Raw genomic sequence first — 23769 nt, forward strand, 5'->3', positions numbered from 1 at the left:
GCAGGACGGCGTGTGGTGGATTCGCAGCCTTGCGAGTCAACCAGAATAAGGTCCCATGTCTGTTACAGCATAACTTACTTCCCACATGTGATCTTGCAGATTTAGCTGCAGGACGAGCTGCTACCTGTTTCTCTGTCATCCACACAGCATTTAATGAGTCAGAGAACACAGAAAGTATTCGGTGTGTACAGCGAGTTGTTAGGAAGGATCCCACTGCTATAATGCAGGAGGAGGCACTGGCTGTTCTTCTCACTGGAGGGGCTTACTGCTGGTAACAAAGGCCTGTTTCCATTATTATGCTGTTTCCCCAATACAGCTGTACAGGACCATTAGGAAGGTACACCTCGGGTATAGGTAAAAACCGGACCAGGTCAAGACCCCCGAACCACCGGACCGGACATCAAACTCTACATTTTGGAGCTTGTAGCATCCGGTCCGGGGGGTGTCCTGTCCGGGGGCTGCCTGTGATGCCTGTCACCAGGGAGTGGAGGAGGGGGAGAATAAAGCCTCCCTGTATGCTCCGGGCATGTAGCAAATACCGTAATGGTCCGGACCACACGGGGAGGCTGTAATCTTCCCTTCCCCATGTCTCTGGTGATAGCTATCAAAGGGCTCCCCCCCCCCCCCCGGACCGGACACTACAAGCTCCGGACTGCAGATTTTGATGTCTGGTCCGGCGGTCCGGGGTATGGTCCGGGTCCGGTTTTTACATATTCCCGGTACACCTCCCCCACTGCCTCCACCTCAGCTCTCAGGCACTGTGGGGGGAGATGTACCAAGCTATTTAAAAGCAGGGGTGATGGCACTGATGTATTTATAATGGGTGGGGTGTGTTTGTCCAGGGGGGCCCAGACCGCACACCCTGCAGTGTCATTGGCCAGGAACCATCTTTGCTGAACAGTACGTGCTTCTTGTTAGCAGGATGCCTGGAGCGGCACCATATGGCCATTAGCGTTACTGCAGTGCTGCCCACAGCAAGGAGACAGAATGCCCTGGTCATGCACCATACTCAACTACTCCGGAGAAGAGACTGTCAGGGGCACTTTGGGGGCCAGGGACTCATCTCATTGTCATCAAGACCTGTCCCCAGTACAGCAAATACCGCGATTTGCGGGTCTACGAGGGGGCGGGTCTAAAATTTAGTGAATTCGCGTAATTTGCGGTATTTGAAAGAAAAAAAAAACATGGCATGTGGAAGGCTTTCCTACCTTAAGGCCCATACAAACTGGGCGACATTGAGCTGAAAGTCAGTCAAAACACCCAGTTTGAGCGGCTTTCAGCTCAAAGCCGCCCAGTGTGTATGGACCGGTGATGAGCGGTGAGCACTGCTGCTCGCTCCCACATCATCGCCGGGAAAGCCGTTCATCTGCTGGTTATACCAGCAGATGAGCGGCTTTCAGGACGGGTTTGCATAGCGCTGCGCTATGCAACGCCGTCCTCCCCCCTCCGTCGGTGCCGGGCCGGGGGAAAGCCGCTCAGTGTGTATGCACTGAGCGGCTTTCCCCGCAGCGTCCATACATGCTGGGCATAGTCGCCCAGTGTGTATGGACCTTAAGCAGAAGAAAAATAGGGAGATTATGGCTAACCTTCTAGGAGATTTTGACTATCTATTAAAAGTTCTCCATGTGTACACCCCTTTACTCACTGATAATAATATCCTGAGGGATATCAGTGCTACATCATATGTTTGGAGATTACACACAGGATGTGCCTGTGTCTCCTCAGCACTTCAGCAGAAAGAGTTATGCAACATGATCCCAGCTAGGTCTGACCATGCCCTTCCCACACAGGTTACGTTATACGGATGTGGCTTACCGTCTTCTTGCTGGTTACTGTGTAACTAGTATGCGATGGAATGGGCTCAGCTTCCTGTGACGAGTCCTGTGTGATAGGAGGGACTGAGGAATCGATGCTCAGTGATTCACATTGTAAATCAAGGACATTTGAGTGCCATCTTCTCAGTGGGGTTTTTACTGTTTTTATACCCGAATGTCAACACAGTTGACAAGGAAACAGTTTAAAGTGCACTGCATCCCCTGGTTTGGGCACGGTGCCTTGTTACGCTCGGCACACTATTTTATTCTCCCACCATGCCCTAGTGAATGGTAGGGTATAAAATACCACCTGTCGGCTCATGTTGGCTCAAAAAATAGTGAAAAACCCCATGTCGACCTTTTGACAGTCGACCTAATGATCTGTCGAACTAATGACCCTTCGACCTAGAACCATGTCGACCTTTTAGAATGTTGACCTAGACCCATGTCGACCTTTTCCCATGTCGACCTAATGGCGTCGACCTAATGACAGTACTTACATTAGTGGCCACATTCTACATACTATAGGCCTGATTCAGAATTGTACCATAGTGGCTGACTTTTTGGCTGCCCTCAGTGAAGCAGGGGGGCGGGACCATGGCCGGGAGAAAAAAAAGGGGGGGTTGGGGGCGGAGCCAGAGATGGGCTTCCATATTGGCGGCATTTCTAGTGTGGTCACGTAATTTTAGCCCCCCCCCCCGCCGGTAACCAAGGAGCGGTTCGCAGGAGATGGAGGGCAATGCGTGAGGGTTGCCACCCTTTCCGGGGGCCAGGAGGGGGACCCACTTTCCGGGACCATCTCGGCCATTTCGCGAGGGTAGGCAACCCTGAGTTGTAGGCAAACCTCATGTTTATTTATGTACAACTCACATAGAGTATGTGCATGACCCGCTCTGCGCATACGTTGAATGGGTCCTACATTGTTGGACCGAATAGCCCCATAGTGGTTTGATGGGCAGGGAGGGGGCGGAGCCGAGCAGAGTTGACAGCAATGGGGACGTGTTCTTCTGACCCTGATTTCCTGGGCCTGGCTGAGTGAAAACACCAGCTATTCAGCGTAACATGAGGGGTAAGTCAGATGGATGGTGTTTCTGGAGATGATACAATGCTAAACCTTGCAATGGATCACAGAAGCTTGTGGCAGGCACCTGTGTACACCAGACACCGCCTGCATCATTAGCATATTTGCACACAACAGCTACATATGAAACTATGCCACATGCAACTCCCGCAGTGATTGGGGTGATCCCATCGGCATGCGCGCGTGCGTCTTATTCACTCCTGCGGCTCATAGAAACGCATTAAGCAGCGATATCGCAGTGCGGTGATTCCATGGCACGGCTGCAAATTTGGGGCACCCGATCACTGAAACGATGAGCGTGGCTACATCTATATGTCCAAATAAGCCGCTGTCAGGCTCGGACTGGCCTGGCGGGGGACCGGGAGATTCCCCGGTGGGCCCCATTGGTTAAGAACTCCTCCCACTTTTAAAGGGGGGCGGAGCCTGCGCCTGCCGCCAGCCCGGGCCGTCAGCCGTTCGCCGTCAGCAGTGTTCCCCACCGCCGAACCCGCGCACAAACCATCCCCAGCCCACCGCCCACTCGCCTGTCAGTGTCAGCCAACGTGTGCTCTGTGCGGCGTCTGACGTCAGACGGAGACGTCCGCACCGCACAGCACACTGAGAGCTACTCGGGAGCCTGCCTACCCAGCAGAGGCGTAGCGAGCCCGGAGCCGGCGAAGCAGCACACGCTCCAGGCGCAGGAACATAGCATGGCGCCGGAGCTGTGCCGCCAGCTCGCTCGCCTGCTCCCCTGCCCGCTGTGTGCGGGAGAGATGTCCGTGCTGCTATGTAAAATTCATTCATAGCTCCCGCTGGACCGCTAGCCAATAGGCGCTCGCGGTCCAGCAGCCACCAGTTGATTGGCTGCTGGACCGCAAGCGCCCATTGGCTAGCGGTCCAGCGGGAGATATGAATGAATTTACATAGCAGCAGCACGTCTCTCTCTCCCGGGGGGAGCGGGGGCACAGGGCATTGCAGGCAGCAGCAGAGGCAGGGGGAGGTGGATCAGGACGCAGCACAAGCAGGGGGGTGAGTAAGGTCAGGTGTACTCCCACCCTGCTGTTCCCCACCCTCGCACCCACCCTGCTGCACACTAGTCTCAAATCCACCCTGCTGCACATTACTGCAACCCACCCTGCTGCAAACTACTGCACCCACCCTGCCTGCTGCATACTACTGCACTTACCCTCCCACAACCACCCTACTGCACCCACCCACCCTGCTGCACACTACTGCACCCACCCACCCTGCTGCACACTACTGCACCCACCCACCCTGCTGCACACTACTGCACCCACCCACCCTGCTGCACACCACCGCTCCCACCCTCCCTCCCTGCTGCACACCACCGCTCCCACCCTCCCTCCCTGCTGCACACCACCGCTCCCACCCTCCCTCCCTGCTGCACACCACCGGCGGTGCATTGAATTGAAAATAGCGTCCGGGAGCAGGCCGCTGCACAGTTCTGTCCCCCTTGGCAACGAACAAATTCAGTCCCCCTTGGAATTGAGCATGAAGCCCCTTGACATCGAGCACGAAGCACTTTGGCATCGAGCATGAAGCCCCTGGCATTGAGCATGTAGGTAAGTGGCACTTATGTGTCAAATGTGTAATGGGCATTATGGTGTGTTATATAGTATGCAATGGGCATTGCGGAGTGTTATATGGTATGTCGTGGGCATTGCGGAGTGTTATATAGTATGTCGTGGGCATTGCGGAGTGTTAGGGGAACTGAAGGCTGCTTAAGCATGAGGCAAGATAAGAGCCCTGACTTAGGGTCAATAAAAGTTCAGGCAGTGAAAAAACTCTGTTCAGTTTTTCTGCCTAGTGATAAGGTTGGCAGAAGTAGTTAGCCTATCAGGAGTTAAGGGGGAGGGTACATTTTAGCAGTACTTAAGCTCTAGGGACCATGTGACCTCCACCATCTTACCTTTGGAAGCCCTCCCGCCCTCCCTATTTTAGCACTCAACGGTGGGATGGTTATCCCTCAGAGTGCTGGTACGCTTGGTCTTTTTAAGCAAATTTTTGTGGTGGCTTTTCAGCCAAAATGGCGGAAAGTCGCTACCAGCCAGCGGTCAAAGGGGGGCATAAGCGGTCATCGTGGGACACCACCCCTTTCGTAGGACGGCGAGTGGTCCTCGCCATGCGGGTGGACAAGGGGCGTTCCCTTGCGGGACCGCCCATTTTTTGCTCTGCCAGGTTAAGGGGTGGTGAGATACTCACGATGCAGGTTGTGCCAGTTAGGAGGCGGTGGTGAACCCCTCCTTAAGTTTAAGTCACGTGTTTCAAGTTGACTGGGCTGGCGTGTGGTAGCGACTAAGAATTTTTGCCATCCTCCATCTTTAGTTTAACGTTAGGGACTTGATCTTTATGATCCCAAAAATTCCAAATTTAAAATTCTAGTTTAGCTTAACAAGGTCTTCAATAAATAATTCCTTTGACCTTTTTAAACGTAATTCTGGTGTCTGAGTCTTTATTTTGTCTGCGTGATTTATTTGAGTCAGTCTCATTTATTTTAAGTTAGAGGTTTTGCACTTATGGTTAAGTAAAGGTTAATTAAGTCATGGGCTACTTATATAGTATGTCGTGGGCATTGCGGAGTGTTATATAGTATGTCGTGGGCATTGCGGAGTGTTATATAGTATGTCGTGGGCATCATGTGTGGGCTTATGTGTAATTGTAATTACAAAGTTCCCTAATGTGCAATGGGCATTACGGTGTGTGGTATAATGTTGGTCCGTGCCCACTTTTCACTGTGCAGGAGCCTCACCTACTACAAATTGGGGGGGGGGGGAGGGGGCGCGAAACATGTGTGTGTGTAGTATGTATGAATGAGAACGACAGTGTGTGTAGTATGTATGAATGAGAGCGACAGTGGGTGTAGTATGTATGAATGAGAGTGGCAGTATGTGTAGTATGTATGAATGAGAGCGGCAGTGTGTGTAGTATGTATGAATGAATGAGAGCGGCAGTGTGTGTAGTATGTATGAATGAGAGCGGCAGTGTGTGTAGTATGTATGAATGAGAGCGGCAGTGTGTGTAGTATGTATGAATGAGAGCGGCAGTGTGTGTAGTATGTATGAATGAGAGAGGCAGTGGGTGTAGTATGTATGTATGAATGAGGGCGACAGTGTGTGTAGTATGTATGAATGAGAGCGACAGTGTGTAGTATGTATGAATGAGGGAGGCAGTGTGTGTAGTATGTATGAATGAGAGCGTCAGGGGGTGTAGTATGTATGAATGAGGGCGGCAGTGGGTGTAGTATGTATGAATGAGAGTGGCAGTATGTGTAGTATGTATGAATGAGAGCGGCAGTGTGTGTAGTATGTATGAATGAGAGCGGCAGTGTGTGTAGTATGTATGAATGAGAGCGGCAGTGTGTGTAGTATGTATGAATGAGAGAGGCAGTGGGTGTAGTATGTATGTATGTATGTATGAATGAGGGCGACAGTGTGTGTAGGATGTATGAATGAGGGTGGCAGTGTGTGTAGTATGTATGTATGTATGTATGTATGACGGCGTCAGTGTGTGTAGTTTGTATAAATGACGGCGGCAGTGTGTGTGTGTGTGTAGTATGTATGAATGAGGGCGGCATTGTGTGGAGTATGTATAAATGATGGTGGCAGTGTGTGTAGAATGGATGAATGAGGGCGGCAGTGTGTGGAGTATGTATGAATGAGAGCGGCAGTGGGTGTAGTATGTATGAATGTAGAAGATACTGGTACCTGGTAGAAGATGCTGCTATTGGGTCCTAGGGGAGAGGGAATGTAAAATGAAGGTAGATTCTACCTCCATTTTACATTTTAATTTGATTTAATTTGATTTGATTGCTCTGCATCGGATTAAACATTCCAAAGTGCACTAGTGGAGGGGGGCCTTTACACTTGAAAAGAGACCCCCTCCCACCTCATAACATTTTGCATCATTCAGTGAGGAGCATACAGCGAGGAGCCCTAGAAGACAGAAGGAGAAGAAAAGAGAAGAAAGACAGAAGGAGAAGAAAAGAGAAAGACAGAAGGAGAAGAAAGAAGACCAAGAACATGGTAAGTAAAAGAAAGATCATTATCTTGGCAGACAGTGGTTGTTTTAGGGTAGGGCAGTGCACCAACACATGCCCCCTGTCATTAAACACTAGTGAAAAACATAATAATGTGTATGGGTGGAGGCAGAAGCAGCCTGATCTGTGTCCCACACAGGGACGTAACTATCTGTGTGCCAGTTGTGCCTTGCCCACAGTGCATTTGCACTGTATAATGGACTCATTATACATAGGCCACACACCGTGATGCCCATTATACATTTGCCACACACAATGATGCTCAATATACATATGTGGCTCTCTCTGTGTCCTCGCTGTCACTCTCTGTCTGCTGTCACTCTCTCTGTCCTTGCCGGGGACATAGCCAGCAGCTCAGAGCCACTAGCCATGCCCCACAGCGGCAAAAATGGGGGCGTGGTCTCATTGAAATAGGCCACACCCCCATATTGCTAGGCCACACCCCCAAAAACCGGGCGCGCCTGCGGCGCGCAACACGCCCCTTGGTGGGCCCCTGTGAGTGATTTCCCTGGTGGGCCCTTCATGCCCCAGTCCGACACTGGCCGCTGTTGCGTGTAATGGAGTGTCTGGCACTTGTGAAGCCCCAGGCTGCCGCTTGCTTTGACTATACAATGACATTTAGAATAATATTGGTTGCTATGGGTAATTGCAGCTGCATTTTTCGACCTGAACACCAGTTACCACAGATGTCCCCGCTTTTATTACTGGGTGAAAAGTGCTTAGAAACAAGCGTATCCAAAACACTCGTCTCCACACAGGTGTGGCTCGTGCAGTAATTAAGCAAAAACTGCATAAATAGCTGGACAACCCTGGCTGCCTTCAATTACAGTAATGTAAGAGGGGACCGTAGAGATTTAAAATAGAGGTTATTAGTGAAGCACATTCTGCAGAGGTTTCTCTGAGAGCTAAGAGATGGAGTGATGTTGCACATGCCGCGGTGGGGGGCCCTTGTACAGTCTCTATGCCATCCCAGCCCCCTCTTGCTGGCGCAGTTGACCGGTAGACTCTGGCACTGGGCCAGGAACATGTGCTGGCCATTGGTTGCGCATCTGCTTTAGCCGCAAGGTACCCGGAGCTGGAAATAGAGTGATAAAGGGGCTGATTCATAGCTGCTGCATGAAGTACTAAAACATACCTCTCAACTTGTGTGAAAGTTGGCACCCCATTTTTGCTGCTGTGCGGGCATGGCCAGTGGCTCTGTCATCGAGCATCAAATGTGTTCAGGTACATTCCCGCATGGAACCGAGGGGATTCAGTGTTGGTGGGGGTAGGCGGATGTCAGGCGGCTGGCATTTCAGGGCTCACTAAGCAGCAAACAACCGATGCTTAGTGAGGCTTGCTGAATCAGGCCTATAATTATATACATACAGGATATCATGTATGTATACTGTATATGTTCTGGTTAGATTCCCGGCGGATTGATACCCCAGCGCTGAGTAAAGGAATCAGCATTAACCATTATACACTGCAGATCCCGCCCCCTGGACTCCTATTGGCTAGTTGTTGTCGACCCCCTTTACTGTATCCGGCACAATGGTGCACACTGACAATGGGGGTCCGTTCACCAGTCCCCCGCTGAGCCTGCACTCTATCATGCTCTACACATAGTTGTACTCTACATGTGTAAGTTGCTTTTGGCCCCTAATTCTGACTTTTGCAATGACATTCACCAGCTCTGCTTTACATCAGCTTATGTAATTCTCTGTACTAAATAATGAAACCATCCAGAAACATGTATCCCATTAGTTGGAATGACATCATTCACCCCATTATATACTGAGAATATCATATGTCACTTACAGGAATACCTGATTCCACAGACTATGCTCCCACATGTGGTGTTTCACAGAGGGAGAGAAGCGGAACATGACGTTAGAGAAATAATATAATCAGAGTGATTGTCAGGGGGTCGGGGAGTGTTAATCACTGAAAGTCTGATTTTTACATGGAGTCCTGGCTCATCTATAGTAATCTAATGACGTCGTATTTAATACAGAAACAACAAAATGGGAAATTTACTATGAAGGCCGATTACAGCCGAACCCATGTATTAACGGAGAATACAACAAATTTACAAAGCTGCCGTATTCTCCGGATTCATATTTACCGATGGAGAAGTCATTCGTATTGGCTGCCGAATTTACCGGCAACTAAATACAGACGAGCATGAAGCAGTCAGATCCATCGATGCTTCCCTGTGTTAAAGATAGGAAAAAGAAATAAATGATAATAAAAAAGGCCGTGGGGTAGCCCCCTGGCTATACCCAGTCCCCAGTCCCGGGATCAGCAGGGGCAGATTTAGGGGTCAGGCTGCCCCTAGGCACAATTTTTTTTGCCCGACCCCTATATATATATATATATATATATATATATATATATATATATATATATATATATATATATGTGTGTGTGTGTGTGTGTGTCAGCGAGTTGGGCTCCGGGATTGCTGGCCTGGTAATCAACCCTCCCGTGCCCGTCGCCGTTGTCAGTGTGTGTTGGGCTCTGGGATGGCTGGCCTGGCAATTTCCCCGCGCTGCTTGTCAGAGATCGGAGGTGGGTGGAGCAAAGGACCATGGGAGGAGCTGCGTGCAGCCGCGCATGTGCAGCAGCCCTCCCGTGGCCATTTTGTTTTTGGGCAAAACACAAGGACCGCGTCAGTCTGCGGCGCTACAAAGTGGGGTGAGTGGCCTGGTCCAGCAGCTGCCGCCCATAGTAGGTGCCGCCCCTAGGCCCCTGCCTTACGGGCCTAATGGGAAATGCGGCCCTGCCCAGGATCATTGAGACAGTCCTGGTTGCAGAAATACAGAGGGAAAAATCAAATGGGGTCCCCATGTATTTCTATAACCAGCATCACGCTCTTGGCCATAGCCGGGGGACATCTATTAGTAATTGGGGTGAGATGTATCAAGCCTTGGGGGTCCTTTTCTGAAAATATGAACAAAAGGGGTTTATTCAGCATCACTTAATTTTTACAAAAAAAAACACATTTTAATTATATGCTCTTATTACACCACAATATGTAGTGTCTGCTATTCACATTACACCAAACAGCATTGTCTGTTTTTCCAAGTTCACAGCACAGTTTTGCCCATTATTCACATTATACTGCACTGCAGTGATCATTATTAACATTACACTGCAGTGCACAGTAGTGTCCTCTATTGACTTTATACTGCACAGTAATGCCTGTTATTCACATTACACCCCACAGTAGTGTCTATTATACACATTACACCACACAGTAGTGTCCACTATTCACATTATACCACAATGTAGTGTCCGCTATTCACATAACACTGCACAGTAGTGCCCGCTATTCACGTTACACCACACAGTAGTGTAAGTTAATCATGTTAAACGGCACAGTAGTGTCCATTATTCACATTACACTGCACAGTAGTGTCCTTTATACACTTTACACCGCAAAATAATGTCCAATATTCATGTTACACCACACTGTATTACCAGTTAAATAAATTACACAGCACAGTAGAGCCGCTTATGCACATTATGCCACAGTAGAGCTTTTCCTCCTCATTCCTGCTCCTCTCCATTCTCAATGTTTGTAGCCACAGAGCTACGTACATTAGAGCAGGCAGCGGAAGTGCTGGGTCACTATGTATGCGGGGGTGGCTTTTCTCTGCCCACATATATGCGCTGAGCACACTTGCACCACCCTCATTATAGCCCTGGCAGTGCCCGAGGCATCAATGGTAGCAGTAGGATATGTAGAATGTAATAATTCTGTTAAAATAAAAAAAAATTGATGCTGATGTTCAAAGCATGGAATTCAATTCTGCTCATGCGTCTAAGTTTAAAAGAATTAGCGAAAATTGAATATGCCCCCAAATGTACATTAACAAAACAAGCTTTAAAAAAACTGGCACCCTAGGCTGTCAGCCAATTGGTTAACTGAAGAAAATATTTAAAAAAAGAATTATGTGTGGTGCACAACCAAATTATTCTACATAACCTGTATTACTTTCCTTTAATAACCTAAGAAAATATTAAAACCAGTGATATATGATAGGTAACAGAATGGAAAAGTGATTAAAATCTGCTATCACTTCTATCTGCTTTAAATCTCCTTTTAAGAAAATAATTGTTTGCAGAGAAACAACGGTGTCCTGTGATTTTTATCATCTAAATAAGTGAAATATCAAGATTTACTTCTCAGTAATGGATTATTTATGATACAAATGAATCCATCTTCATTAATTGGGGAGCTGTCTGTTTTTCATTTACTTCATCATAGAAAAATATAGTTTTTAAATCTATTCAACATGCTATCTGGGTTCCTTAGTTGTCCCCATATATTGATTGGTGTTTGTATCATATTATAAACAGATATTCAAAAAGCCCTGATACAGAAGAACGTAATTTCCAGTGGCCACTGATATTTTTGTTGGTGATTAAATGGTTTGCATCTATCATAGATTAGTAACTGTTGATTAAGGCTCTATTAACCCATAGCTCAAAAAAGATTCCTCATTTACTTTGATGAGAGAGTTGCCCAAATGGGAAGCGGTCATCTATTAGAATGAACTTAGGTCTACAGTCATTAGGTCGACCCCACTAGGTTGACTGGCAGGAAGGTCGACCTGACTTAAGGTCGACATGGGCCAAGGTCGACATGACTTAAGGTCGAATTTGCATAAAGGTCGACATGAGGAAGGTCGACTGGTCATAAGGTCGACATGGGTTTTTCACTGTTTTTTGAACCGACATGTGCCGACAGGCGGTATTTCATGCCCTACCATCCACTAGGGCGTGGTGGGAGAATAAAATAGTGTGCCGAGCGCAGCGAGGCACCGTGCCCGAAGCATTGCGAACGAAGCGAGCGATGCGAGGGTCCGATTCTCATTGCCAACTGTGTCCATGTCGACTGTGTCGACATTCGGATAAAAAACAGTGAAAAACCCATGTCGATCTTATGACCAGTCGACCTTCCTCATGTCGACCTTTATGCAAATTCGACCTTAAGTCATGTCGACCTTGGCCCATGTCGACCTTAAGTCAGGTCGACCTTCCTGCCAGTCGACCTAGTGGGGTCGACCTAATGACTGTAGACCTAAGTTCATTCTGACAGATGTCCTGAATCCGCCAAAATCATTTTGGAAAGCTAATAATTAAGGGTAAAAAGAATTATGCTGAACTTGTTTCATTGAACGCATTGTGATTTTCAAATAATGTATATTTCCCAAATCAATTAAATTAGTGCGCAGCGGTACGCCGACGCACGTTTCACTAAAGTTTGCTTAATCTATGGTGTATTTTACAAAGGTATTGTCTCTCTGCACAATGCCCCTGGTATTCCTTTTCTCATTACAGTACATACTTCCGAACCATCTCATTTTCCGAAGGACAGTCCTAATTTGTTGGCCCACAGTTGTTAGGGGTATGGATCATAGGGTCAACAGTGTCTAGGTTGACAGTCAATAAGTCGACATGCAAAAGTTCGACACTGGAAAAAAGGTCAAAATCAAAAAAGGTCAACGCAAGAAATGGCAACACTTGAAAAGTTTGGAGTGAATTTCTCATGTTTTTTTATGTTAATGTTGAGCACATAGACCCCCAGTTAGTGTACTGCTTTGCTCGCTATAGCGTTCCCAATTGTAGTCCACGTGGATGTATAAAAAAGTTCCATTAAAAAATGAAGAAAAAAACATAAAAACTCATGTTAACCTTTTGCTTGTGTCAAAAGTTTTGTCTGTGTCGACATTGTGCATGTCTAACTATTGACTGTTGGCCTGGACTATCAGTCAAATAAAGTTGTGAGCTACAGTATGTCCCACTCATTGTACATGGCAGTGTAGCGGAAATCATTTAGACATGGGACAGTGATATCAGTGTTTCCTCTATAACGTGGCTGGACATGGCATAACTTACCGACCGTCGGAATCCCAACGGTCGTTTCTCCGACATCGAAATAAGATTTTTCTTCGTGGGGGTCATTTCAGTCATCCGGCATGACCCCTGTCCCTAATCTCTCAGTCAGAGTGCTGGTAGTAAAGGTACAGTATGTAGCAGTAACTATAGTAGGAACTTCTGAGAGGAAAATTATTGACTTTGGTCTGTGCAAGTCATTATTATCAAATTCTCTGAGCCAGGTTTGCCGACTTTTACAGTCTCCTCTCCCTGAGAACCTTGGAGAGGAGACTGAGGACGGGGCCTGCTGGAGATATCATTTGTCCCTGCCCCCAGTAATGCAAGTTCCGCAATTTGCGGGTCTCCAAGGAGGAGGTAGGGCTAAATTGGTGCGATTTGCATATTCCGCCAAAAAGCCATGAATCGTGGGAATTTAAAACTCTGCCACCGGGGAAATGTGGGGGTCCGCTGGTATCCGGGAGGATTGCCCACCTTTCCGGGGGGCCGTGAGGGAGACCATTCTGGCCTTTCTGGGAGGGTAGGTGACCCTGCAATATATAGGCCCTTATTCTGATTGATGCGTACTTTTCCGCATACTTTCGGATAGCGTCTTTACGGCATCTGCGCATGCGTGGAGAACGCAACGCGCATGTGCCACGCATTGACTCCGTACCTGTTCGGCCAAATCCCGTACAAAACTGTGCACCGCAATCAGTCTGGAAATATGGGCGTATTATGGGCGTCATGCGGAATGACACATGGGCGTAGTTTAAAAGTGGGCAAAACTGGGAGGAAACATGGGCGGACACGGGGGAGTACACTTATGTTGGGGGGCGTGCATTCGGATAGCACTCCGAATGCACGCGAACAAAACCGATAGAAATGTGCGGTGTCCATAAGTCAAGTATTGCTTTGCGGAAACCACTCGGTCTTGCGGTAGGCGAACGGAACGCCTAATGACTACAAGCATTAACACCTGAACCCAATACAATCGACTCCTTTACTCATTACTCACTAATAGGACGCTTGTCAGTGCTTTAATTGAAACCATTGCACTTCAATTGCTGTAAGGGTTAATGTGTGCAATGCATGTGTTAGGCATGGTTGTAAGGATATATTGGCATATAATTGATTCCAATTCCAAATAAACATTTTTTTATGAGGATAGGTAATTGAATAAGTGGGTCATGTGATGTATTGCAGAATAGACATAATAGTGGGTAGTTTTGCGTAAATACACCACTTCCGTGCGGACGGACCGCTTGCCATCCGTTCGGATGCGGTATTCCCGTGCATACTCTGTAATACCGTGCAGAATCTGAGTGTTTCCCCCGCACACGCATGGTTTGTATGTCGTCCGTAAACACGCCCTGTTCTTAAAGAGTGAGTCCGTCCGAATGCGGAGGACACGTGGGCGTTTCTACGGACGATGGCCGCACGCGGCAGCACAGCGTGGCGTGCGGACCGCACCGTAAGAATTCGGGAATATCCGCATCAATCAGAATAAGGGCCATAGTAAAGAAGAAGACTACTATGTACTATACAACAGGGTTTAAGACTTTTAACTATTATTTCAAAAAGTATAAATGCAAATGAGTAGATAAAAAAAATAGACGATTGATGATTAACCACAAACAGATAGTTCCAGGGTGGAAGTACAGGAAGTTATTAAAGTACGGATCCCGGCTGCCTTTAGACGGCAGGAAACCTCACTGGGGCCTTTTAACACCACATAATAACACTAATTTATACTGTGATTGGGAAAACATATGGTATCATGTGGTCGTTCTTACTCAACACTCTCTCTCTCAATTTCCTCAATGAAAAGTATTGGGCAGCTCTGGAGGCTGATGGTGTTTGTATCAAAGGGCGCATAACTCATAAATGCCTTTTTTAGACCCCAATATCGCTATGTTATTGTTTGTTTCCGTTGCCTCCAGCAGCTGATGTAGACAGTGACAACAGAAGGTTTTGCTAGGGTTCCTCGGTGGAAACGTTCCAATGATCGCAGTGCAATCCTGTATCCCTATCTTCATCTCAGGATGGCTGCTGGTGGAAATGTTAATTATGTATTTAAATCACAGCTTCTCAAACTCAGGGGGTAATTATTAGGCCGGGCGATAACCAATAGACTGCGGATGTGAACGATCATTGCCCTGTTTATTGACAGGAAGCCGGTGTTTGCAGGTGGTAACGGCCCATTTTCTGGGAGTGTCAGTATGGGAAGGTGTGTGATCAGCTCTGGCCCCGATCAGCCTGTTTCTATTCCTCCACTGGGTCAGGGACTGATGTAATGGTTCAACTATTCTCTGTGGAATATGGTCCTTATTCTAGTTTACTCGCAAGGCTGCCAATTTCGCAGCCTTACGAGTCCCCCAGACCCCGCCCACCACCTGCACCGATGCCCGCCCTTCCCCCGAACCCCTGCAGGCATGCGAATGGATTATTTGCAAAATCATCCATTTGCAGCCTTGGGTGCGGGGGAGAAATCATTCAGTGGTCAGCGATCATGGACTGATTTCTTCAGCACTCACAGATCTGAGTCACCTCTATGATGTCTCTGATCTGCGGGCGCCCCGTGCAAGGGGGCACCGATGACATGGGTGCCCACCCCCCACACCTGCATCATTGATGAATTACCATGAAAACGCTCAGCGTTCTCAAGGATGGTCGTTCCCATAGGCAAATTCCCCGGCCCACCTCCCCACACCCGTCAATGCCCCCCACCCAGACTTCTGTACCGGTAGTGGAGCCAGGCACCTGGAGTTATGCATGGTGAGCAGATCGGTCATGTGCGGGAATGCACTACACTAATAGGGCGTCCATGAGCTCAGGTGTCAACAATACCCCCCAAAAAAACGAGAAACCCACGTCGACCGCTTCCACAACGCCATTTTGCTTGTGTTGACCTTTAATCAATGTCGACTTTGTACATGTTGACCTTCTGGTGTCGACCTATTGACTGTAGACCTGGCCACTGTTTATCTTATGATTTATATCCCTCCAAGGTGACATTTTTATTACTATAAAGATTTTAATTTGGTAGAAAATCATTGTTATTGCATCATATATTGTTACACTGATGCATGTAGCTAACTGACGCTTTAACAAACATGACATCACAGCCTGACTGACAGCACTTCAGTGCAGCACCGCACTTGCAGCACCACACTTGCAGCACCACACTTGGAGGATGCATATGTGTACAGTGCTGCGGAATATGTGTGCGATATATAAGTAACTGATAATAAATCAGCAGATGTATATCTGTTGCAGCCGTGAAGTGTATTGTTGTCCCTCAAGCTTCTGTTCCACTCGCGGTAGGAAAGAGTGAAACTGATAATGACTCGGTCCCTCTCCCATGTCCCAGCAACATGTGGAGCAGAGAGAAGGGGAATTCAGGACAGGGAAGGAATGAGCTATAGCGGTGCTGACAGTATGGTGACAAACAGGAGGGAGGCTGATTACTATCCAGCTAGTCTAACACACCGCTGCTAGTGCCCATCATACACATCTCAGCAAGACAGTACGTGATGTCGATGCTCTATTAAGCTTACATGATAAAGGCCTCCCTTCATTTCTATTGTATTGTCTATAAATGACCATAACAAATGATGGAGGTGATTCAGTAAGGCTCGTTAAGCAGCAGTTGTTCATTGCTTAGCGAACCCATAGATGCCGAATGTCCGCCATCCCCACCGCTGAATTCCTTCCCCATCCCCATATCTATTATCTTCTAGAAGGTGCTAAATAAATAAGTAGATTCTGATTAGTTGCCCGTAGCAACATCCTATGTGAAATAGAACCCCCATCTTAGTAACTTTCCCCCACAGTGTTACCAGTTCATATTATACCACATTACAGTGCCCCCTGGTGCTGACAGCTGTGCCGGGCCCAGGAACTTGGAGGGGGTGTGGCCAGTGCATGGAGATGTAGGGGGGGGGGGGGGGGCAGTGGGACCCATACCCTCCTGTTCCATCCACATACCTCCCAACCTCCCTCCTTTTTTGGAATGGTCCCGGCAGTGTTCTGAGGTGTGTGTGTGTGTGTGGGGGGGGGACGACAGTTGGGGGAGTCCTCTCTGCCTGCCGCAGCTCTAAACAGAGCGTCGGGGGATAGACACTCTAGGCATGCGCACCGCATCTGTTCAAAGAGGCAGAGGGGCTGGGGGCATAGCCAGCGGGTCACACAGCATTGGCCATGACACGTGATGCACGTGTCCCATACTTGCCTATTTTTGAAAACTAGTTTCAGGGAGATTACAGTTGGTAGTATAATTTTGCACAGTGCCCCATTGAGGGGCGTGTAATGCTCCACCCAAAGGGCGTGTCTAGTTCCATATATGGAGAGATTGTGAATAGAAATTGTGAAAGTGGCACCTAGAATTGTGGGTGTGTACTGCTACATCTGAGAGGATATTTTAAAATTACTTTAATCCAAATAAATATCGCTCTTCTTTTTTTTTTTTTTTTACCCTTTTCCCCCCAAACATGTAACAGTGTAATGTGGGCTAGATGACATGAGGGAGATTGCTAGACTTATGAGGGAGAGAGGGAGATTGCTGTTATTTCAGGGAGTCTCCTGCAGAATGCAGGAGGGGAGGCAACTATGACGTGTCCTGAACCCCCTCTACTAAATATTGGCCCTTATTCTAATCGGATCGGTACGGCCCGCGTGCGGCCGTACCGCCGATGTTTTGACACTGCACATGCGCAGAGGTCAATCTGCGCATGTGCAGCCCCCTTCGCCGCAGACGTATTTCGTCCGCCGCAAAGGGGGCGTATAGGGGCGTGAGAGGCATCATGCCCTCATTTCCCTATGTGTACGCCCCGCGTTTCATGGGCGTTCCCATGCAAACGCGGGGCGTACGCATGCTAATGAGGGCATGACGCCACTCATGGGGGCGGAAAGCTGACGTCGCCGGATGTCAGCTTTCAGCCCCCATACAAGCTACCACACGGACGATTGTCCGTGTGGTCTCAGCTTGCGGGAGCTGCCGCGGCGTGCGGACCTGCCTTCGATGGTCGACGACCATCGAATGCAGGGGGCAGCTCCCAGCATGGTGGAGGCGTACGCCTCCACCATTTTCGTGCGGTTCGCCAGCCGTCCGTGTACGGACGGCCGTGGCGAACCGTAGGGTGGGCGGGGATTCGTCTGGTGCGGTCGGAGCCGCATATGCGGCTCGACCGCACCAACCAGAATAAGGGCCACTGGGAGGTATGCATCCAACACCTGCTGAGTGAGGACCTGCTCTGCCCTCACTGGGCTGCTGCATGCGACATTACAGTTCCCTCCAGTTCAAATTCTGCAATGTTCCAGTGCCCCACTTTGCAAATCATCATTATCTCTATGGTAACATGATATCCCCCCCTACAGACTGGATCTCCATATACAGAGCCGTGTGAGTAAACACACAGCAGGACTGTACATTTCACGTGGCACATCCTGTCTGGAATGCTTGGATGATGACTGTAAAGGGGCATACACACTGGAGCAAATTTGTGCTATTTTCTAAGCAATCTGACTAGATTGCTTAGAAAGTAAGCACAGATCTCTCTGTGTGTATGCTCCAGTGATTAAATATCTCTTGCTAACTAAGTCAGTGCATGCAGTCAAAATCTAGTCAGATTGCTTAGCAAAATTGCTTAGCAAAATTGCTTAGCACAGATCTCTACGTGTGTATGCCCCTTAAGATTCTCCTTATGGTGACAGGGCTATTTTCCTATCTATAAAACAACTTTCTATAAACATTCCATGCCCAGCCCCCCTTAGTTATAGGTTGTACCTAGTGTAGAATTGTGGAGCAGATGTGACAGTAAAAGTTACTTTATCTCTGCGATACATCAGTCTAGAACCCTTAATGACATCTCTGCTGGCCGGGGTCAGGCATCCAGTCCCATAACACTAACTGGAAATGGCGACACACTGGGTGAATGGGCCCTTTATAAACAGTTTTAATGAGTCTGCCTGGTGAGTGGGATAATAGAGGCAGGATTACTGTACAGGGATGTGCACGGCAGGCTGCTGCACTGAGCAGAAGAGAATATGACACAGCAGCTCCCAGTACATGTGTGTGACCTCGCACCCCGCAGCCATACATTCCATCATTTCTATGGAGATGACAAGCAGACAAGCATGGGCAATGGCTCTGCATGGAGGGCAGCCAGACAGCCACTGAGTACATGCAGAATTTGTTTTCCGCCTTCCCTTTTAGGCAGGTATGCGCCAGGGATGGGTCTGTTGCTGCACGTTCAGCTATGAGCACACGGATAATAACAGTTTGTACATTTCACCTTCCTACAGATAAATATACTATCCTTATTCCCTTTTACTGGGCAGAGCAAAACATATTGTGCATTGTACACAGAGGGAATTCATGAAGCCATTATCAGCCAATGGTAATATATGTAGCTGCAGGGCCCAAAGTTACAGCCAATCCCTGTTTCTTGTACCTGCGCGGTATAACTAGGTCACATACCTGCTGCATTCTGTCCTAGGAACAGCCACAAATGACAAATGGATTTCGGTGGTGTTAGAACAAGTGAGAGCCAAGATATGGCAGCAGCTGTAACGTGGTAACTGTGGGCCTTATTCTAGTTCACTCTTTCTGACAAAATCCTTCTTAGATAGACAAAACCATGTGCACTGCAGGTGGTGCAGAGAGAAATAGATTTGGGTGAGTTATTTTGTTTCTGTGCAGGGTAAATACTGGCTGCTTTATTTATACACTGCAATATAGATCTCACTTTGAAGTAAAACCCCACCCAAATCTAATTCTCTCTGCACAAGTAACATCTGCCCCACCTGCAGTGCACATGGTTTTGTCCATCTAAGAAGGGTTTTGTCAGAAAGAGTGAACTAGAATAAGGCCCTTTATGATCTATGATGAGATATGGAAGGTCATTCTGGTTCATACTGCCATTGTGAATTTGCAACGGGGAGCGATGGTGATGGGCTGCACATGCGCAGGTGCAGGCCATCTGTGCAAACGGATGTGGAGACTTGCATAGTCGCTGGCCTGTTCGCATGGAGCAGTGCAGGCGGGGTGAGTGGGGCGGCGGAAATGGGTCGTGCCCTTGGGAATACTTGGTGTTCCCATGGTAATTCGCCCATGATGTGGGTGCCGGGGGTGGGCAACTGACATCACTGGATGTCAGCTGCCCACCCTCTTCCCGTACAAGGGTGACACAAAGCTGCAAATTTAGCAGCTTTGCAAGTCAACCAGAATGACCTCCATTGGGTCTAGCTCAGACCTTATTGCACTGCTCTGAATTTGCAGGCTGGGTGATAATCGATAGACCGCACATGCGTACGGCCCATAGTACTCCTGCGATATAATCGCTGGCCATTGGCAGGGCGATTGTACAAAGCCGGCATTTAGGGGGTGGTAACCAGACTTTTCTGGCAGTGCCAGAGAAAATGCAGGTGTGCCCAGGCATTCAGCGCCAGTGCAGGATTTATTTAGTGTATCCCGGAATTAGCCATTTTTGCATTGTGTCTGCACATTTCTGCATTGTAAACAACCTCCAGTGTTTATGCAATTTCCAAAAGTCATCTTTTTCCTACAGTAACATTTTAAGCATTTCAAACATGTCGGTTTTCTTCATACAATCAAAGAGCTTAGTAAGTCATCGTAAATAAATAAATGGCCGCCGCTTGTCCTAAATAAATAAATAAATAATTAGATTTAAAGGTATTGTGCAAACCTTGACATAACCGCCAGTCTCATTGACTGACAAAGAGGCCAGGACATAGTTCCATAGGAGTCATGTGACACAGAGGACTGGCCCATAATCTCCCAATGATTGAATGGCACATTGCCTATTCCGCTACTAAGTAAATAAGTACAATGTAAAAACGCTTAACCTAAGCTATCAACTGTCAGCAAGAGGTCTGACTGAGACATCCCACCTTTGAGGGCTACTTAGCAGGAGGAGAGACAATGTTTTCATAGGGCATTTTGAATTCAGAATATACCAACCACTCATCCATTACAACTGATCTAGGGATGGCCATCAAATAGACCAGTTAGTTACATTGATGGCAGGAAACCACTGATGTAAAAGCATCAATGGATTGAACCATCAATGGGGTATCACTACTATGTGATTGTAGCAGGACCATCAGAGATGGGTGGTGGGCTGTGTGACATGCAGGGTGGTGGGACCAACACTTCATCATTCAATCTCTGCTATAGATGACAGCGAAACATTGGAATTCCACCACTGACTACAGAACCATTGAACTTCAGTGTGGAATGAATGCCTCAACCCAAACCAGAAACATGTAGGAGAATAGTTGTAGAAAGGGCACTCCTAAATGCTGCTGAGGCTGGCATCAACTCTAATCCATACTCAACAAATCTTTGACCTTTTCCACCAGACGCATACTTCTTGGTGAGGCGGAAGTGGGGGCCCGGACTGAAGGTCAGTCCCGGGCCCCTAAATTACTAGTGGCGGCCCTGTAGGTAGATACAAACTGACATAGAGGTAGGAGGGCCCTGCTCGCAAGCTTGCAATCTATAGGGATAATAGGAGAGATACATAAGGATAGGATTCCATAGCATGGCAGTCCCACCAGATTACAAGACAGTTATGATGGGATGCAATTAGATATAAATGCTACTGGAGGCTATGTGGTGGTTCTGGACTATGATAAGCTGCCTGAAGAAGTTCATTTTCAGGGAAGTTTGGAGGCTGGAGAAAAGTCTTAATGTGCGTGGAAGGGCATTCCATAGGGTGGGTGCTGCCCGAAGTTCTGCAATTGTGAATGGGATCTAGTAATAAGTGTGTGTGTATACGTCTGGCCCCACTGCTTCATCCTGTGTCCAATGTCATCAATGACACAAATGCAGAGTGTATGGGGGATTTTTAAACCAGTAACTTCAAAAGATTTGTTGTAGTAGCTACGAGGGTTTGTGACCACAGGGATGTGTCTATATCACTAGATGCCCCTATGTCAGAGCATTGGACAATGGCATTTTACTGTTCCCCTACGAAACACATCTGGCCGAAGATTCACATTTGACAGCAGCTTAACCCCTTCCTGACAGAGCCAGTTTTTGCGTTCCTGACAGAGCCCTTTTTTTCAAATCTGACATGTCTCACTTAAGTGGGGATAACTTTTTTTTGCTTTTACTTATCCCAGTGATTTTGAGATTGTTTTTTCGTGACACATTGTACTTCAAATTAGTGGTAAATTTGGGTCGATACAGTCTGTGTTTTTTTGTGAAAAATACCAAAATGTCGTAAAAAAATGGAAAATTTAGCAATTTGCAAAATGTTAAATTTTCTGCTTGTGAGACAAATAATCATACCACTCAAAATAGTTAATAACTAACATAGACCATATGTCTACTTTATGTTTCCATCATTATTTCAACTTCCTTTTAATTTTTTTGGACACTAGGAGGCTTACAATATGAATAGCAAATTCTCAAATTTTCAAGAAAATTTCAAACACTGATTTTTTTAGGGACCAGTTCAGTTCTGATGTGACTTTGAGGGACTTGTATGTGAGACACCCCCATAAATGATACCATTTCAAAAACTGCACCCCTCACAGTATTCAAAACAGCATTTTGGAAGTTTGTTAACCCTTTAGGTGTTTCACAGGAATTAAAACAAAGTGTAGGTGAAATTTCAAAATTTCATTTTTTTTGCAGATTTGCAATTTTAATACATTTTTCTAAGAAACACAGTACATTTTACTAGAGAAATGTGACTAAAAATTGATTCCCCCAATTCTTTTGTTTTCATAAATATCCTATATGTGGCCCTAGTGTGCACGTTGACCAAACCACAGGCTTCATAATAGAAGGAGCACCTACTTGATTTTGGAGCCTCCTTTTTATGAGATTATTTTTTAGGCACCATGTAGGTTTCTAGGCACCATAAGATGCTAAAAGTTAGGAACCCCCCCACAAGTGACCCCATTTTGCAAACTACACCCCTCAGGGAATTCATCTAGGGGTATAGTGTACATTTCAAACCCCCAGGGGTTTCACCAATTGTGGTACAACTGGGCAGTGAAAATGAAAAATAATTTTTTTTACACAAAAATGCAGTTCTGGCTCCAAATTTGTCATTTTCAGAAGGTATGAAGGAGACAAAGCACCCCAAAATCTGTGCCCCAATTTCTTCCGAGTACGGCAATGCCTCACATGTGACCAAAAAATACCATTTGGGTGCATGGCAGGACTCAGAAGGGAAGGAGTGATTTTTGGATTTTGCAGCTCAGATTCTGGTGGAATTTTGGTGGGTGCTATGTCGCATTAGCAAGACCCCCCAAGCACCAATACAGTGGAACCCCCCCACAAGTGACCCCATTTTGCAAACTACACCCCTCAGGGAATTCATCTAGGGGTATAGTGTACATTTCAAACCCCCAGGGGTTTCACCAATTTTGATACAAGTGGGCAGTGAAAATGAAAAATTACATTTTTTTACACAAAAATGCAGTTCTGGCTCAAAATTTTTCATTTTCAGAAGGTATGAAGGAGAAAAAGCACCCCAAAATCTGTGCCCCAATTTCTCCCGAGTACGGCAATGCCTCACATGTGACCAAAAAATACCAGTTGGGTGCATGGCAGGACTCAGAAGGGAAGGAGTGATTTTTGGATTTTGCAGCACAGATTTTGGTGGAATGAATGGTGGGTGCTATGTTGCACCAATACAGTGGAACCCCCCCACAAGTCACCCCATTTTGCAAAGTACACCCCTCAGGGAATTCATCTAGGGGTATAGTGTACATTTCAAACCCCCAGGGGTTTCACCAATTTTGATACAAGTGGGCAGTGAAAATGAAAAATTACATTTTTTAACACAAAAATGCAGTTCTGGCTCAAAATTTTTCATTTTCAGAAGGTATGAAGGAGAAAAAGCACCCCAAAATATGTGCCCCAATTTCTCCCGAGTACGGAAATGCCTCACATGTGACCAAAAAATACCAGTTGGGTGCATGGCAGGACT

General features: G+C 47.2%; 1 protein-coding gene across 2 annotated transcripts in view; it reads right to left on the minus strand.

Annotated features, from left to right (window-relative positions):
- ITGA2 (integrin subunit alpha 2) overlaps positions 1-23769 on the minus strand; it is a 109239-nt gene that overhangs the window by 76710 nt on the left and 8760 nt on the right. Inside the window, exon 1 of one of the 2 annotated variants that reach the window (XM_083153828.1) lies at positions 8067-8366. The exons of the other annotated variant lie outside the window; for it this stretch is intronic. Coding sequence (XP_083009954.1) covers positions 8067-8142 — 76 coding nt within the window. The 5' untranslated portion in view covers positions 8143-8366. Of the gene's footprint in view, positions 1-8066; positions 8367-23769 lie in introns of those variants that run through there. 2 annotated transcript variants of the gene reach the window in all.

Source organism: Crinia signifera, chromosome 1 (assembly GCF_055691185.1).
Source record: "Crinia signifera chromosome 1, ASM5569118v1, whole genome shotgun sequence".
Taxonomy (NCBI): Eukaryota; Metazoa; Chordata; class Amphibia; order Anura; family Myobatrachidae; genus Crinia; species Crinia signifera.